The sequence below is a fragment of the Akebia trifoliata genome, chromosome 4, assembly GCF_017979445.1.
Source record: "Akebia trifoliata isolate Shusen 1 chromosome 4, ASM1797944v1, whole genome shotgun sequence".
Classification (NCBI taxonomy): Eukaryota; Viridiplantae; Streptophyta; class Magnoliopsida; order Ranunculales; family Lardizabalaceae; genus Akebia; species Akebia trifoliata.
Window position 1 is genome coordinate 41,306,405 of NC_141378.1, and position 17,139 is coordinate 41,323,543.

Sequence of the window (17,139 nt, forward strand, 5' to 3'; positions counted from 1 at the left end):
ACCAAGCAGGACCTAAGTGCTCATTTTACATGGTTAGTAGCAAGAGTAGTGGGTCTGAGAGCTATGTTACCTGGCTTGTGGGTTTGCTCAGTTGGAATTCAGGTTCATGGTTTGTCACTTGAGAATGAACCCGGTTTATAGGGTTAAACAGAGATGAAAGCATTTGAAGGTTGAAGTGACGAGTAGATGACAGATTTTGGGAGAAAAAAATTGAACTGTTTTTATTTACAAGTTGAAGATGAAGGCATTTGATTTATTTATTTATTTATTTATTTTTTCAGTTTATTAATAAAGACCAAGGCCAAAGTGGCATATTATCAATTTAAAATTTTAAGAGGAATATCTCAACATATGACATTTTAATGGGTGTAAAGAAATTAAGGTAAAATAATGGAATTCCTTTGGTTCTCCAATTTTCACGAACGTAGAGCGAATTGTACCTCGAATTGGTTCAGTATCTCTAAAATCAACGAATTGGGTAACTCTGGTCTGGGGTTCAATTTTGATCGAGACTGCCATGAAACATTGAATGTTTCGGAATTTCTCAAGCACCTTTTAGGTGATCTAATGGTTGTACACCATTTTTTTTTTTTTTTTTTTTGGGAAGAAAAATATATTATCATAGTTCATTTGCTAATAACGATAAGAGAGCCTACTTGAGGAATGGAGGTGTCAATGTAATTTTACCAAATCGGTCACCGAAGATTAGTTAATTATCCGGCTAGTACAGTTTTGAGAATATTTACCTAATTGAAAATTTTATCATTTTGATAATTAGATACTTAGAAATATTATCAAATAGGTACGTTTTTTTTGTTTTGTTTTTTGGTTTTTTGCAGTGACTTTGAACTAAATGACTTCAGTAAAATATTAATTTTATACAATTGATTTATGAAAAACATGTAAATCGCTTCATACCCCAGAGCAAATAACATTTAAATCCCTGATTTTAGAAAATGCAAATAATAAAAAATATGATATATTTCTTTTTATACAAAAATACCTACTATAAAAAATTAAAAAAAGGGCTTTGATATACTAAATCAACTCATTGATAGACATGGCTTCAATCCTCACCATCTATGAGTCAGTGATCTCATAAACATAGGATTGACTAGTTGCACACCACTAGTTTTTGGTTGCGCACAAATTAAAAAAAAAATAGTTCATTTTTGTTCTTTATAACATCTATTTTAATCTATTAGTTGCACTTCATTATGGTGGCCTTAGGGTTTATAGCTTATTAAACTTGTGATGACTTATTATTTTCTGCTTGTGTAAATGGCAAACATGCTGGTTATATGACCAAGTATTTCTTACAATAATTTATTAAACCAACAATAAGTTCTATGGTATGGCCGCAGAAGAAGAAGAAGAAAAAACCCCTGAGTGTTTGGCTCAATGGCAATTTCGGACTAATCAACGGTTAATGCCTGTAGGTTGTGAGTTCGATACCCAGTATGAGCATTGCTTCCTTAGGAGCCATCACGAGAACACACCCTCACTTATTCGATGTTGTGATGTGTGGACGTTGCACGTGCCCTGAGACTAATCCTTGAAAACGACCATGGTCTATGGACTGGACAAAGCCCATGCCCAGTCTGCTGTCTATTGGGATACTCGGTTATTGAAAAAAAAAAAATATTTAACAAAGGAATGCCACATTTTTTTTTTAAATATTATTTTTGGAGCACAATCATCCAAATGGAGGGTGAAGGAAATTTTTTTAAGTGATGGAGTGCAATTGGTAATGGGTGGTGTGCAACTAGTCAGTTAATTTTTATTTTATTTTATTTAACTATTAAAATCACCATATTTCAAACCTTGATGACGTAAGAAACAATTTTACTATATTCAATGTTAATACTATTAAAATATTAAAAAAAAAAAAATTGTCCTTGATAAAAAGAAAAAAAAAATCGTGATAATCTAACTACCCCATGTGGCAAATTCAATCAACTACCCTAACGTGACAAGTTCGAAAGCCGTAGATCTGCATTCCTTGGGATATACGACTGCATTTCCCCATAAAAAGTGTATCTCGAGGGAAATCATGTATCCTGAGGAGAGCATATCTACAATTCTCGAACTTATCATGTTAGGTAGTTGATTGAGTTTATCAGGTGGGGTAGTCTGATTATCATGACTCAAAAAAAAAAAAAAAAAAAAAAATCAATTATACAATAAAATATCTCTTTGGAAACTTTTCTCCATTCTTCATTTCATAATTTGAAACTATAATCAAAAAAATTTCTCGCACTCAAAATGTTTCAGTAATTTTATATTATGGGATCTAATAGTTATGAAGTAAGGGAGATAACTATTTATGTAAAAAAAAATCCATCATTTTGCCCCCCCTCTAGAATCAGAACCCATATCGAAATTGATTGGGGACGGAGTCAGGATTTTGTCAATGTGGGGGCAATTAAAAATTCTTGCACAATAATAGTGGTAGATCTTTTCTTCGTCATTATTATCAATCATACTAACATAAAATTCTTATGCTTTTAAAAATTTATTGTGGGGACAGGTGCCCCCAACACCTCTATTGTAACTCCACCCTTATCGAAATTATGATTTTAAAATTCATTCAAGATTGAAATGAATTCATTCAAGATCAAGACGACTCTAGTGAGTCATCTCGATCTCATAAGTTACAGGGCAATATGATCAATGTGAATTGTTCTTCGCATTGAGTCATTCAAAATTTTGAAAACATCGGCTAGGTTTTCATTCTAATGGGTTTTATGGTTTAAAAAAAAAAAATTATTTATCATTTTATTTAGCCATTTTTAATTGTTATTAATTTAATAATGGGTCGAGATCTGATGACTCATGAGAAAACACATGACCTTAATCGTGTAAACATGAAATCCAATTGTTGAGATTTACATGTATCTAGATAACACATATATCTATCATATTTATTTCGAGGATAAATCTTGACCATTGGATTTTATGTTTACCATGGGTCATTCTCCAAGTCCACGAGTTAAGAGATCCTAAGTTTTAAACACTTCAATAATTCAAATTTGTGACATGCCCCTTGACTTCAGTCTTCTTTTATCAACTAATGAAAAATGACCTAAATAACCTACAAATGTTTGATTTTTGTTCCTAAAATCAATCAACTTTAATCTCTTAGATTAGATAAAATAATGATGATGACGAAGATAATCATTATGGTGAAGTTAGTGAGGGCATTAATGTAGTTTTCCATCAGCTCATTTAGTGGAGACCAAGATCAAGAATGGCATATCTTTAGAAAAAATAAGGAGGTATTTCAAATATTCACTAAAATGTTGAGGGGCATGTATTTAATTTCAAAACATAGGGTTCCTCTAAAAATTTGAAGTTAGCTTGTCAGGGGTCGCTTCAAAGTTCAAAGTCGGACTCATAAATAATGGTGTGTTATTATAATATAAAAAAAGCCCTCTTAAAACCATTCTAAAACCCTCAAGAGAGTTTTCGTTTCGTTTCAGATTTCAGCCACATAGGTTAGTTTTTGCTACCAAGGTTGAAGAGAAAAACGAAGATCGATGGCTAGTTTTGATCTTGGTGTAGAAACAATGGAAGATTTGAAGGTGAGAGAGCTATTGAATGAGGTTCAAATCGATTACAACTCCACCACCATAACTGATTTCATCGACAACATCCTTTCCGCCATTAAACAAACTATCGAGAAAATCCCTCAAGACTTTAAGGTACCCAAACCCTAGTACTTTACTTGAAAATTATTTTGTTTCTGTGGCTAAAAAGAAGAAAAAAAAAAAACTATCAGGTTGGTGCAGATTTAGCTCCAGGTTTCATCAGAGATGTTAATTCGGATAAAGTCGAATTTTTGGCGTTCAAGAAGCCAAAATTTGTTGGAATTGGTGGTAGTTATTCGTTAATGGCTGTCGCTAAACCCTGCATTGGGGTTGATGTTTTTCTTCGCATGCCCAAGGTAACAAAATTAAAGATTTTGGAACCAATTTTGAATCTATAATGCTTTTTGTAGAATTATATTTCAGTTTTTGAGATTTATTTTTTGTTTTGTTGTAAGTTTTCTTTCTTAGAAAAAAGTTACTTATCAAAAAAAGAAAAAAAAGTGTAGAAATAATTATGCATAAGGTTCTGACAATCATAGATACTAAGAAGGGATTCAGAAATAATTTAGCAAGGGAAATATTTGGAGAAAGCCGACAAAGTTGGGAAAAAAATCGGAAAATATATACTATTACTTATGGATAATAGAAAAAATGTATAGGACATATATTAGACAAAATTACAAAATTTCATGTTAAATATAATATAAACTTTTATTTTTTTTAAAGCTTTGCGAATAAGCTATGAATTGCCATTAAGTCACAAATTGTTAATTCACGACTTTTTAAAAAATTGAAGGATTTTTTCACTATCCTGACACTAACAATCAACTAGTAAGTGTAGTGCAAATCGGATTCAAGAAGATGTGTAGCTTCTAGAAATTAAGATGTAAGGAGACCAATTAAAGGAAATAAAAGATCAAATAAACTTATCGGTTTTGGATGATCGATGATTGTGCTTTCCAATATGTCCTAAAGGAGGTGGGTATGTTTGCTTGCATGCGGTTTCAAGATAGGGATCAGATTGGTGAAAAAGGGAGTGCCCTGATTGTCGTAACCAGGTTTGGGGCGGACACCCATTTCGTAATTATGCAAGGTTTTGATCTCTCATCGTATCTCGTTAATTTCCCAAAGGATCATATGTATCAAGAGTCAACGATCAACTTCTATATCAACATGGTATCAAGAAGCTTCAATGAACCTAAAGTTTGTACTTCAAATTAAAAGTGAAATCATATAAAGGAAGGGAGAAAATCACTAAAGTAGATCAGGGGTGAGAAATATGATGAAAACATAGTTTTTCTTTAGGTACGGTTGGAATAGAGACAAGTGGGCACAATTGAATACCTCATGTCCCTATTTTCTTCAACAGATGAGAACATTAGAGACCCAGTCTCTAATGTCTCTACTGACTTTACTTTACTTTAATTGATTTATTTATGAACTTGACTCTTAACAAATTTCCCCTCCTCCACGACAACAGGAGTGTTTTCATGAGAAAGACTACTTGAATCATCGATACCATGCAAAGAGATGTCTTTACTTATGTGGAATCAAGAAACATTTGGACTCCTCTTCCCTAATTAAAAAGATCGAATGGTCGACCTTCCAAAACGAGGCTCGAAAACCTGTTTTGATTGTCCATCCTGGTACGCTATTTTAAACATTTATAGTCAATCTAGATTTACAGTATTTCTAATTTACCCAACTCCAATCCCAGGTTTGCACTTACAAAAACTGACAAAATCTATTTTGGGATGGTAGTACAAGAGCTCGTTGAACTTCCTGGATTTTTTATACGATTAATTCCGACAGCTACATCGTTGTTTAGTGTTTCAAAACTAAGCTTGACACGGAACAACGTTCGTGCTCTTAACCAAGGTAATTCAAAGCTTCTTCATGTGGCGTTGGGAGTAAGTTTGTCCTAATTTTTGAGTTATTTGAGGATATGTTTCATATAATTTTTTGATTTTTTCCATTGGAATTTGATTAGAACGGAGTGTTACTCAAGCTACTCCGAAGTACAACAGCAGCATTTTGGAAGATATGTTTCTGGAGGAGAATGCGGAATTTGTTAGAAAAACTTTCTTTGGATGGAAGGCATTGGCGGAGGCTTTAATTTTGATGAAAGTACGTTTTGAGATATCTTTAGATTTTTGGGCTTTGGATCAGTCAGTTGCATCAGTTTTCTAATGCTGGGTGCTCTACTGCTGCAGGTTTGGGCTAGGCATAGAATTTCTGTTTGTGCTCATGATTGCTTAAATGGATTTTTAATCTCCATTATAATGTCATACCTTGCAACTGAATCGGGTGGGAATCGCATTAATAGATCAATGAAAGCAATGCAGATTTTTCGTGTTACGTTGGATTTCATTGGTATGTCTGTCACTGTCCATCTTGCCCTTATAGTTTAGCTACCGCTTGGTTTGGAAGACTATACTTAGGGTTTATTCCTTACTATTTTCCCTTTAAGATGGAGTTTCCATTGAATAAGCATCATTCATTATGTTTTTGAGAATGCGTATGGCAAATCTTGATAATTTACGATCTATGAAGTTAGACCGCATGCTTTTTGAGATGGAATAATTGAATTCATAACCCCAAGGGGTTGGCTTGGCGATAAAATGACATGGTTTGTTCCCTTTGGTCGTATGGTTGAAACTGGGTGGCTTATAGACTTATCCTGTTGCACATTGGGAAACTTCCGTGGGATTGGGGCGTGTGACCATAAGGACTAGTCCCATCTCAAAAGGGTGTGGGGAAACCCTGCAATAACAAAAAAAAAAAAAAATGAATTCATACTTGAATTATATTTAATACCAATTTTGAGGGTTATTATAGATGATAACAATGGCCTGAATTGCAACTGTACTGTGGTGCCAGGATTGAGTTATGCTTGTCAACTGTCAATATCATTTCACTATTATCATTTGTAGCATTTGATGCCATCAATCTATGGCAGAAAATGGGAGATAAAACTTATTAGATTTCTTATTTTCTTCCCATAGAGGTCAATAATTGGAAAATTGTCCTATTAAAATTCTCCCATTGAGATCACCAGAGGTAAGCCATTATATGACCCAGACTGTCTAGGATCATAAGATGCTAGTGCAGGAGTGGCACACTGGCACCTAGGTTCTAGGAGGAATTGCATCCTATATGGTCTACCCAGTCATGGAGGAATGCATACAGTCTCAAAGCTGTAAGCTTGCATTTATCATATTTATGTTCTCCATGATTTCATGAAAGAATAGTGCGGCCATGCAATTGCACACATTTACACGCGGATTGCACATTTGTGTGAACAGATTGCCTGGGTAGCCATGCTCCTTGCAGGCTGACGAGGAGGCTAGCAACTTTGCCACATCTTACATCTCTGTCACGTTGTTCGGCATTGTTTGTATTTGTACATCTTTGTGTTCTACATTGTTTGTAGATAGTAGTTCTATCTTTTATCTATTTATTTGCATATTCTTTGTGTGTTGGATCTGGTCAACTTGCATGTTTCAACTAGTTGCGAGGCATTTCTTTGCGACTCTGTAGATTATGTGATGATAGCTGGAAAAAAAAAATCCAGGATGAAAGCTATCTGATATCCAGTGGTAGTACAAAGAATTGCAGTAGTTAGGACATTGTAAAAGGGATTTTTGAGGTTGTATATATGGTTGCAAAACGCAAATATTAAGAGGAAGAATACCAATAACCCACCTCGGCATATTTTCCTCCTTTCTTCCTTTTATGTTAGTTTTGGACAGAGATTCATAGTTTTGTATTTGATTACAATTTAGTGTAGAGTTGCATTGGTGCTTTGCAAATAGTTTATTATTTTAGTTTGAATTGTGTTTTTTTATTTTATTTTTGATACCTATCAATCCCACAGGGCATGTATGTCACCCCTTCCACATTTACCAGGCATACTGTGATAAATCCCGGGGGTGGCCACCAAGGGGAGGAACTGAACCCTAGACCTCTGCTTCAAATCCAAGATGAATTCAATGATTGGGTGTTTTTATTACTATTGATGGTTGCTTTAATTTAAATGTTAATTGTTTCATCTTTCCTTTTTAGCTAACATTTATGAATTTGTTTTGCTTTCCTTGATTTTGCGTTTATCTATTCCTTAGTTCGTAATATTGATATAATTGACACCCAATTTCTAGTCTGTGAATCTACTACCTTGATGTGGTCAAAATACTGAAAGTTGTTTGTTCTTCACAGCCACGTCAAAATTATGGGACAAGGGTTTTTCACTTCAGCCTCAAAGTCTGTCTAGACTGTCTAAGGAGGTTCGTTGCTCAATTTTTATTACGTGTTTTCGTGCTCTTTGATGCTGGTTAGATTGTTTTTCACGTGGGACATATTTTTTGAAAGAAAATTATCTTTAGATCTTCATAAATATTTATAGAGTTATTGGAATTGCAGGAGAGGAGGCAATATCAGCAATCATTTGCGATAGTTTTATTTGATTCATCTGCTCATCATAACTTGGCATTCCGGATTTCAAGGAGTGCTTTTCGGGAGGTGCTCCTATTTTCACATTTTAACATTCTGTTTTATACGATTTTCAGGACAATTTAGGATCTCATTGTCTATTTTCTCTTTCTTTTTCCCCCCAACACAATATTTGCTAGTCTCACAGAATTCAAAATTTCAGCTCCAAGATGAAGCTGCTTTGACTCTTAATTGCCTAGACAAATGTAGAGATGGTGGTTTTGAAGAGGTTTTCATGACCAACGTTGACTTCCCTTCTAAATATGATTACTGCCTAAGGTACCTCTAGTGAAGTTAATATTTGGATAATTTATTTATTTTTTGTTTATCAAAATTCCGTGTTTTTTGTCTAAGCTTTGACTAGTTTGAGTATTAATGCCTTCATGCGCAATGAATGGTTCATTAGATTCAGTCCTTTTTTATGAGCTATTTCTTAATGAAATTTCATTCGATTAGGTTTGCTGTTGAATTTCATATTAACTACCCCCCCCCCCCCCCCACACACACACACACAAAAAGAAAAAGAAAAAGAAAAAGAAAAAGGGGTCTGGTGCTCATGGAGAAACATATGATCCCAATCATTAAAAACATGAAATCCAATAGCTAGGATTTGTGTCCCACTAATACATATCCTGACAATATGTATCTGTATGATAAATTTTGTCAGTTAGATTTCATAGTTTCGATGGGACAAATTTCATGAGTCACTCCATCCTGACCCAAAAATAATATATTACTAGTTCTAAATTCAGCAACTGAATAAAGATTTCTACACCTTAGTAATATTGGAACTAGCTCTTACTAGATGATTATATTGGAAATAATGAAAGACATTCCATCCAATTATACGCAGGATTGCTCCAAATGAGCTATTACTCCATGTGATGTCAAGACTGAACTTGGACTACATGGTTGATTTAAATATTGGCGTTTAGAATTTTTGATCATTGAAGATGATTCTCACATGACCCTGGATCCAAAAATGCCGCATTGCACACTTTTCTGACTCACGAACCTTATCAAAGTTCTGGCAGGCCCATAAAAAATTAGTCTGATTGTGATGTCTAGCCATTGGATTAGGGCATTTTTCACCAAGAACTTGAAACCGTACTTTTTGTTAATCCATGAGTCGTTGTTCTTGTTCATGATGAAAATGCTCAAATCCAACAAGTAGAATCTTCAATCAGGCTGAGTTTTGGTGTGTAGGTTAACCAAGAGGTTGGTCAAAAGTTTTATGGATCCATTGGCCCGAAACTATGCTACATGATAGTTTTAGATGTGTGGCCATTGACACAATCGTCAATCATTTATTGATTTTTTGTTCTTGCTGTATCACTTGTCAATTATCATTCAATATAAATTGTAATAACCATTTCCAACTCCATGAACTTGTAAATATTAATTCATGTTCTAGGTGTTAATTTTCATGAACTTGAAGCATCATTGCGTGACACATGAATTTGGAAGTTCTTCATAGGTAGAGTGATTTTTCTTAAGATGTTAATTATGCACATTTATTGTTTTCAGAATGAATCTAAGAGGAAATAGTGAGGTTTATGCTTCTGGATTTTGTTTGGACAATGAGTGTTGGAGAATGTACGAGGAAAAGATACATTCTCTTTTGGAGCAAGGGCTGGGTGATAGAGCAAAATCTATTCGTGTCACTTGGGGAAACAATTCCTCTGAATGGAATATTGAAGAGGTATGCAATCCTATTAATCTTCAATTATGAGGTTATAATATGCCTAGGGTTGCTACTCGGGTGAGTTGTGTTTGGTTGAGGGCCAATTTGAGTGCAACTCAATCCAAGCCCAGCGAAACTTGAGGTTGGGCTTATGATGCCTAGCTCGAGCCCAATCCAAGCTGGACATGACCCAACCCAAGCCCAACACTGATTTAGTTGAGAGGGGAAAAAATAACAATGAAACCCTAACCCTAGGTATCGATCTATATGAAATAGAGGTCGGATTGGGTTTAGTCAGTTAGCCCTCAAACTTTGACCAATCCAAACTTTGGTTCGGCTTAGATATTTCAACCTAAGCCCAACCCAGATTTCACTCTCGCCCAAATTCAACCCTTGTTCTGTTTGAGCCTGCACTAGTTGCACCCTTAAACGTGCCCAAATTTTGGATGATCAACTCAATTTAATTTACTTGTGATTATAGGGTTTCTCAAAGGTTGATAGCAATCCCTTGCTTGTTGGGATATTAGCCAGCTCTTTCGAGAAGAGTTTTAGAGTGGTTGACATTGGCCCAAATGCTGAGAACAAAAAAGAGGTTTTTCACTTCATCATTTCCAAGTTTATTGTTTATTTATTTACTCTTGGATATATCTGGTGATGATATCATGCTCTTCACTAGGTCCTTAAATTCAGAAAATTTTGGGGGGAGAAGGCAGAGCTTCGGAGATTTAAAGATGGGACTATTGCGGAAAGCACAGGTAACACATTTAATCTGAATTATATGGGCTGCTAATGTTTTTTCTAATGTCAAGCTGACAAGTTTTGCGCTAATTTATGTTAATCCAAAATAGTATGGGAATGTGAGCAATGGGAACGGCACATCATTATCAAAAGAATCACTGAGTATGTACTTTTACGACATCTTTCTTTATCGAAAGAAAATTTGGTACTTGTTGTGGATCAGCTTGATTTCTGTCTTCGTGGTGTTGGAGGTAACAACAGTAGCTTTCTGCTAACAGTTTCGTCATTGTTCTCCATTTCTTTTAAAACATGCACTCTTAGCAAATGCATTTGTGGAAATTTTCAGATCCAATCTCATTCTCTGGGAGTTTGTTTGGGGCATTTGATGTTTTATCAAAGCGTTTACGCTCTTTGGAAGACATACCTTTGAGGGTATCTAGCGTGCAGCCTTTAGACCCAGGTTGTTTTTTCCAGCTAGTGGGGTCATGTAATTATTGATTGAACTAGATACTGACCTGTATAATTCATTAATTCTTGATTGTATTGAGTTTATCTATTTCAGTTATGTTCGTCCAATTGACGATTTGTAGTAAGACTATGCAATTTTATGCTAGATTAATTTTCAATTTATTTATTTAGATGTTAGATTCATAATTTTTTTATGTTGTCATTACATCAAAGTCATAATGCATTATTGACATTGCAAAGGTCAGATTTGTTAACCCTTATTGTGCAAACGGCATTGTTGTTCTGGGTTTAGAGGTGTCCAGGTGTATAACTCTAAATATTGTTGAAATGTCACACTAGTGCTCTTATTTGCATCCTATTGCTAAATTTTTTCTTTGTTTAGAAAATTTTGTGGCTCTGCTTTTCTAGTTTAGTGTCGTGAAGGAATATTCCAAGAAGCATACTTTAACAGAAGGGTCTTAAGTAGACTGCAATTTCTAAACAAGATTCATGTAACTGACCCAAATAGGTTGGATGAGGCCGAATTTTGTTCTGATTGTTCTGTCTTGACTGAACCCTGGAAATTCTCTTACTGTGCCCCCAATGCATATTTTGGTTATTTTGAAGCTTTATTTTTAATATTTACTTATGCCTCTAAAATCTGGGTTTGTTTGAACCTGAAAAGTGGAAGCACTTTCTGTCAGTGAGTTTAATTTTACTGATATTTTTACAATGTACACAGCCTTCAGGTTCACATCTGTTTCCCCTCCTGAACCACATCCCTTGGCTAATGAAAAGGACGGGAGCCGAAAATCTCTGAAGTTTACTACAACTTGTATTCAAGCACTAGAAGTTATGATTCAGGTAAGACACTTGACATTTTAATTATTTTCCTTGTGTGCCACTTCATTTATATCATGTTTGGTGAGTGTTTTTGTTTATTTTTTAGTTGGAGGGTTCAGGGAACTGGCCGATGAATGATGTAGCAATTGAGAAGACTAAATCAGCTTTCCTTCTAAAAATTGGAGAAAGGTAGGTCTCCCAAATCTTCTTTAATTATGGGGCTTGGATCGAACAACCATTTGTACATTCTTCTTGACTTGTCAATATGGTGATACTGTTGTGGGCCTTGTGGCAGTCTCCAAAACCGTTGGGGTATGACGTGCACTGCTACTGAGGAGAAGGTGGATGTCCTTATGTCTGGATATGCATTTAGTCTTAGAATCTTGCATGAGAGAGGCCTGAGCTCGTTGAAAAAGCAACGTAAGGCTCTCAATTTGATCTACAGTTTTTTAATATTTTATATTGCAGGGTAATTTTATCTGGGTAAATTACACTTTGACCCCCTGTGGTTTGGCATAATTCCATGATGAACCCCTAACATTTTGACAATTACACTTACGTCCCCTTTCACATACTGTTGAAGTTCAGATGCTATTTTACCCTATCATTTTATTTTTTTATACAATTTTTTTTGAAGCCATAAAAGTGTCCCTTTCTAAACATGAACAAGGAAACACATTTTTTCACGGGAATATTTTTATTTATTTACAAGAACAACATTTTGAAAAGGGTAAAATGGTCTTATAGAAAGTAAAAAAATCATTTTCTAACTGTTTGATTGAAAGCAAATAGATGGAAGGGGGTAAGTGAACCCATTAGATAACTATAAGGGGAGGTAATTGCAATTGTCAAAACGTTCGGGGTTTGACATAGAATTATGCCAAACCATAGGGGGTGAAAGTGTAATTTACCCATTTAATCTTACATAATGATATGCTCACTAGTGTTTTCTAATTGTAGTTGGACTTGATCAACTGAGGCGAATCTCTGATATAGATAAGGAACTTTTTATCCGTGGTCAGCATTCTAGCATGATTAATGGCTTGCAGGGCCGTTACCCTGTATATGGGCCAGTTGTCCGGTGAGTGTGCGACTTTCCATCCTACAATCAGTGTTAACTAAGTGTACAACATTACTTACCCCATTTTTTTCATTGTGAAGGCTTGCAAAACGATGGATTGCTTCACATCTATTTTCCGCATTCCTAGCAGAGGAAACGATTGAGTTATTGGTTGCTTATCTCTTTTTGAATCCATTACCATTGTATGCTCCTTGCTCACGGATCACTGGATTTTTAAGGTGATGTTCCTCAATAATATTTGTGAGAAAACTTTTTAATAGTTTCATAGTCATAAATTAGAGCAAATAAATATGGACTCAAAGCCGATTCCTATACAAATGATCTTGATATTTCTGTCATTCAAAAATTTCAATGGATGGACTAAAATAAGAGTGCTGCTATTGGCACCCAAACGTTTGCTTGTTACACTCCAATTCCTTAAATTATTTATCACACCCCAATTAAAGATTAAAACACACCAGTCAAACATTACAAGGTGTGGCTCAAATTATTATCTAAGCATTACAAAACATTATAACACTCATTCAAACAATTTCAACAGTTGTTTACAATTATGATTAGACTCATAAGAGCTTAAACCCAAAAAATAAAAATCTAGAAAAAAATTGAGACAGCTTCTATTGGCACCCAGACTTTTACTTATTGTCAACCATTTACTTATTTTCTTTATTTTTAAATTTGTGTAATAAATAAAAGTTGGGGTGCCAATAGGAGCTCTCTAAAATGATCCAATTGATTCGCTAAATTTGTCTTTGTGATGAACAATGTTAATTCATAAGAATGTTTTCTTCTCAGAGTCTAGATTTGCATTATAATTATAGTAAATGCAATACCCTTCTCTCATATATTTCTCTAATATTATATCTTCTTTGGTTTGCAATATTATAATTTTTTTTAGGGTCCCTTGTCGTTTTAGCTAACGATGTTGATGGTGATTTGATGTTTTAAGTGATTTCTGAATAAAGCCAAAATTCATTGGCTTTAATCTTTTTACGTATAGTGGCATTTTTTCTGCTTCCATCATATTGGAATTTGTACCTGTTAGCTATTTCACCTTCTTATTGCTTTGTGCTGTTAGTATTTATGCCTTAAAAGGTGTCACCTTTCTCTACAGGTTCTTGCGGTTACTATCTAACTATGATTGGGCCATTTCTCCCTTGATTATTGACATAAATGGTGATTTGACTCTGGAAGATGAAAAGGAGATCAATGTAAGATCTATAACTTTGGATATCTGATCATATATGAGATTGTATGATGTGTTATTTCCCGAGGTCATCGTATTTGATGATCTTGTTACTTATTAAAGTGACTATACTAATTGAATGTTTTACCGGGATAGGAGAACTTCATGTTAAGCAGAAAGTCTAACGAAGAAAATGAGCAAAATATGGAGCCGGCAATGTTCTTGGCTACAACATACAACAAGGCATCTGAAGTTTGGATGAGATTCTCACCAAACACATCGGTAAGTAATATTCCCCGGTTGACGTTTTTTATTCTCAAAATTTTTTATTGGCAGAAGCTTCTATCAGTCCTTACTGTCTAATCAGGCCCTTGGCTTTTATTTTCTGTTGCTCTCGCCAGTTTTGTGAATATGATTGCATAGGGGAAAAATAAATCCTATTTTCTTTAAAGAGTTTCTATTGGCACTCCAACTTTTACTTATTACACCCCAATTAAAAATATCAAAAATAAGTTTATGGTTGAGAATAAGTAAAAGTTGGGGTGCCAATTGAAGCTCTTGTTTTTTTTTCTGGGCTAAATTTCTATATTTTTTCGGTTTAGGTAAACAACTACTGAAATTGTTTTTATGGGTGTTACAATGTTTTGTAGGGCTGAAATGATAATTTGAGCCAAACCTTTATACTGTTTGAAGAGTGTGTTTTAATCGTTAATTGGGGGGTGATAAATATTTTAAGAAATTTGGATGTAATAAGTAAAATTGGGGTGCCAATAGCTGCTCTCGTTCTCTTTTTTTTTTAATGGATGGGAAGTGCTTGGTTTCTTTAAAGAATTTAAACTTCGACGTTTTCTTGTTTTTTGAAGAACAAGAAAGCCTCTAAAATTAATTCCTTGTTTCTTATTAGTGATGGTAATACATTGGTCATAGAGAGAGACAGTGACTCTACAGCATACAAGTCAAAACCATAAAAATTTATGGAAATGGGATTTAATCTCTAATCATGGACCAGATGTGACTGAATCTCTAGTTATAGGGCTCTAATGGATTCAATCATGGTTATTCTAAACAAGGTTTTGCTTGTTTTGGGTATATGTCCTCTATTCGTTGCCAACTGACTTTTGAATCTCATTGATGTAAAAGGAACTCAAAAGGATAGTGGCTTATGCCCGAAGTAGTGCCGACTTTTTGACAAACTTGATATTACAGGATCAGATCGATTCACACAAGTGGGAGGTGAGTGGGTAGCTTAGATATCATCAATTGTTTAATTGCTCTTATTTATAAAGTTTTAACAATTTTTTTTTTTCATTTTCTTCCAGTGCATCTTCCGGACTCCTTTGAACAACTATGATGCCATAATTCTTCTACATAGGGATAGACTGCCTTTCCCTCGTAACCTTCTTTTCCCATCTGAAATGAACCAAGGTTTTTTTCTTTCTTCCTACTTTAATTATTTGGACGGCCATATCATGCTTTTAGTGTTTAAAAACCCTAAAAAATTTGTTCTTGTTGGGCAGGGAGATGTGTTGCTCAAGGACATCCTAGTAACATGTTCAATCCTTACATGTCGTTAGGAGATACACGTGGGAGCTTAGAGGAAATGAAGAATAAATTGATGGTAGACTTTGATCCAGTGAGGTGTTTCGTAGAGGATTTGAAGGTAATTTTTGTGTACCATTTTCACACTATGAGCCCACGGGCTAGAACATTGAGCTGCGATTTCTTGTGTTTTTATTGATACCCAATCTTACATTTTCTGTTTACTTTGTAGAAAGAATTCCCAAACACATTTAAGTTGTGGTATGATTCTCTTGGAGGTGATGCGATTGGCCTGACTTGGGAGAGATTGGGCTCAAAGGTAACCAAACTTGGATTGGTTGCACCTTGCGCAGTATTTATACATCGTATTGGGTGATGAATTTAGAAATACTGACAAGATATCCTACTTTTTCTTCGCTAACAAATTAATTAATTTTTGTAGAAACGGGGACGAGAAGAACTGATAGAAGAAATCCGAGACCCCATCAATGTTCTAAGAAATGTTGGTGAGGCAGGCAAGGGGTTTGTGAGGAGTGTTCATTTTCTCAAGGCCCCTAGGATTAGAAACTGAAATCAGAGGTGGTGATGGTGGTTTCAACTTGAGTCCGACATTGAAGTGGGCAGGCCGCATCACAATTTTGAAGGAACCCGCCACAATACAAGACATGTGGCGTTTTAAATTTATTTCATACCCCTACATTTCCGCCAAACTTTGGAATATCTCCTTGGAAAATGCCAATCCAATGGAGAGGGTTCCTTCAAAATTTTGAAGCAGCTTGCCCGCAGGAAAGTTCTTTGTTTTTCCTTTCAATTTTGTTTTTGTTCGGGGCATTGGCAAAAAAGTTTCAGTTTTGATGAGCTCAACGCATGTGTTATACAATGTGTTAAATGTAACATATGTTACATCCTGTTCCAAAAATAACACTAAATCTAATATATCTCAAAATGTAGTGTAATTTTTTTGGGGTTTTGATCAATTTATCATTCGAAGGCATCTCTCAATCTATGAACTGTTGTATCGTGTGTTTTGATCATTTTGTCCCGAAAAGTATCTTTGAGTGACTAAATGGTTTTATTGGGATTCTTAACTTTTTTCCCTCAGAAAGATTTTTTTTATTTTATTATTAACAATTTTGCCTTGTATCAAAGACAAAAAAAACACATATTATAAATGAAAAAAAACTTTCCTTGGTAAAATTTTAAGTCTTACTAATGGTAATTTTGCTAAAATGGATTATCACATTGGCAATCCAAAACCATAGCTAGGGCTTAAAATGGGATGGATTTTATTTGAAATTCGAGTGATTTGAATATGAATTTTGTGGGTTTGATTCCTCTAAGTATATCCGAATTAAAATATGATTTGGATATGGATTGATGTCCCTTGACACGAGTCAGATATGGATCCATTCCTATATTGACTAAGATTTGAATGATATTATACTTTGTAATCTGTATTTTATATTGTTCAAGGTATCTTTCATCAATTAACAATGGTTGGGTTCAAAGCATCTTTTCAAAAAGGAGAGGTCTTGAGTTCAAG

At 34.7% G+C, this 17,139-nt stretch overlaps 1 protein-coding gene and 1 non-coding gene across 3 annotated transcripts; one reads left to right on the forward strand and one right to left on the reverse strand.

Moving 5' to 3' along the window:
• The first annotated feature begins 3,448 nt into the window (after positions 1-3,448).
• Positions 3,449-16,573, forward strand: LOC147405005 (nucleolar protein). 2 transcript variants are annotated; one of them, XM_086441130.1, is made up of 26 exons: positions 3,449-3,704; positions 3,782-3,946; positions 5,071-5,236; positions 5,352-5,468; positions 5,581-5,717; positions 5,804-5,963; positions 7,806-7,873; positions 8,010-8,108; positions 8,242-8,357; positions 9,606-9,780; positions 10,244-10,354; positions 10,439-10,517; positions 10,611-10,751; positions 10,847-10,960; positions 11,690-11,811; positions 11,897-11,979; positions 12,086-12,210; positions 12,751-12,871; positions 12,952-13,089; positions 13,986-14,082; positions 14,214-14,339; positions 15,198-15,290; positions 15,377-15,482; positions 15,575-15,717; positions 15,829-15,915; positions 16,039-16,573. In XM_086441130.1, the coding sequence occupies exons 1-26, from the start codon at positions 3,540-3,542 to the stop codon at positions 16,165-16,167; spliced, it is 3,183 nt and encodes a 1,060-aa protein (XP_086297256.1). In that variant the 5' UTR covers positions 3,449-3,539; the 3' UTR covers positions 16,168-16,573. The 2 variants fall into 2 exon arrangements, with proteins under 2 accessions (XP_086297256.1, XP_086297257.1); XM_086441131.1 differs by lacking the exon at positions 3,449-3,704 and having other exon boundaries at positions 3,807-3,946; positions 5,308-5,468.
• On the reverse strand, positions 4,603-4,706 carry LOC147405006 (small nucleolar RNA Z279/snoR105/snoR108). The gene has a single exon (XR_015178136.1). It is a non-coding gene; the product is annotated as a small nucleolar RNA Z279/snoR105/snoR108 (small nucleolar RNA).
• Positions 16,574-17,139: the final 566 nt, after the last annotated feature.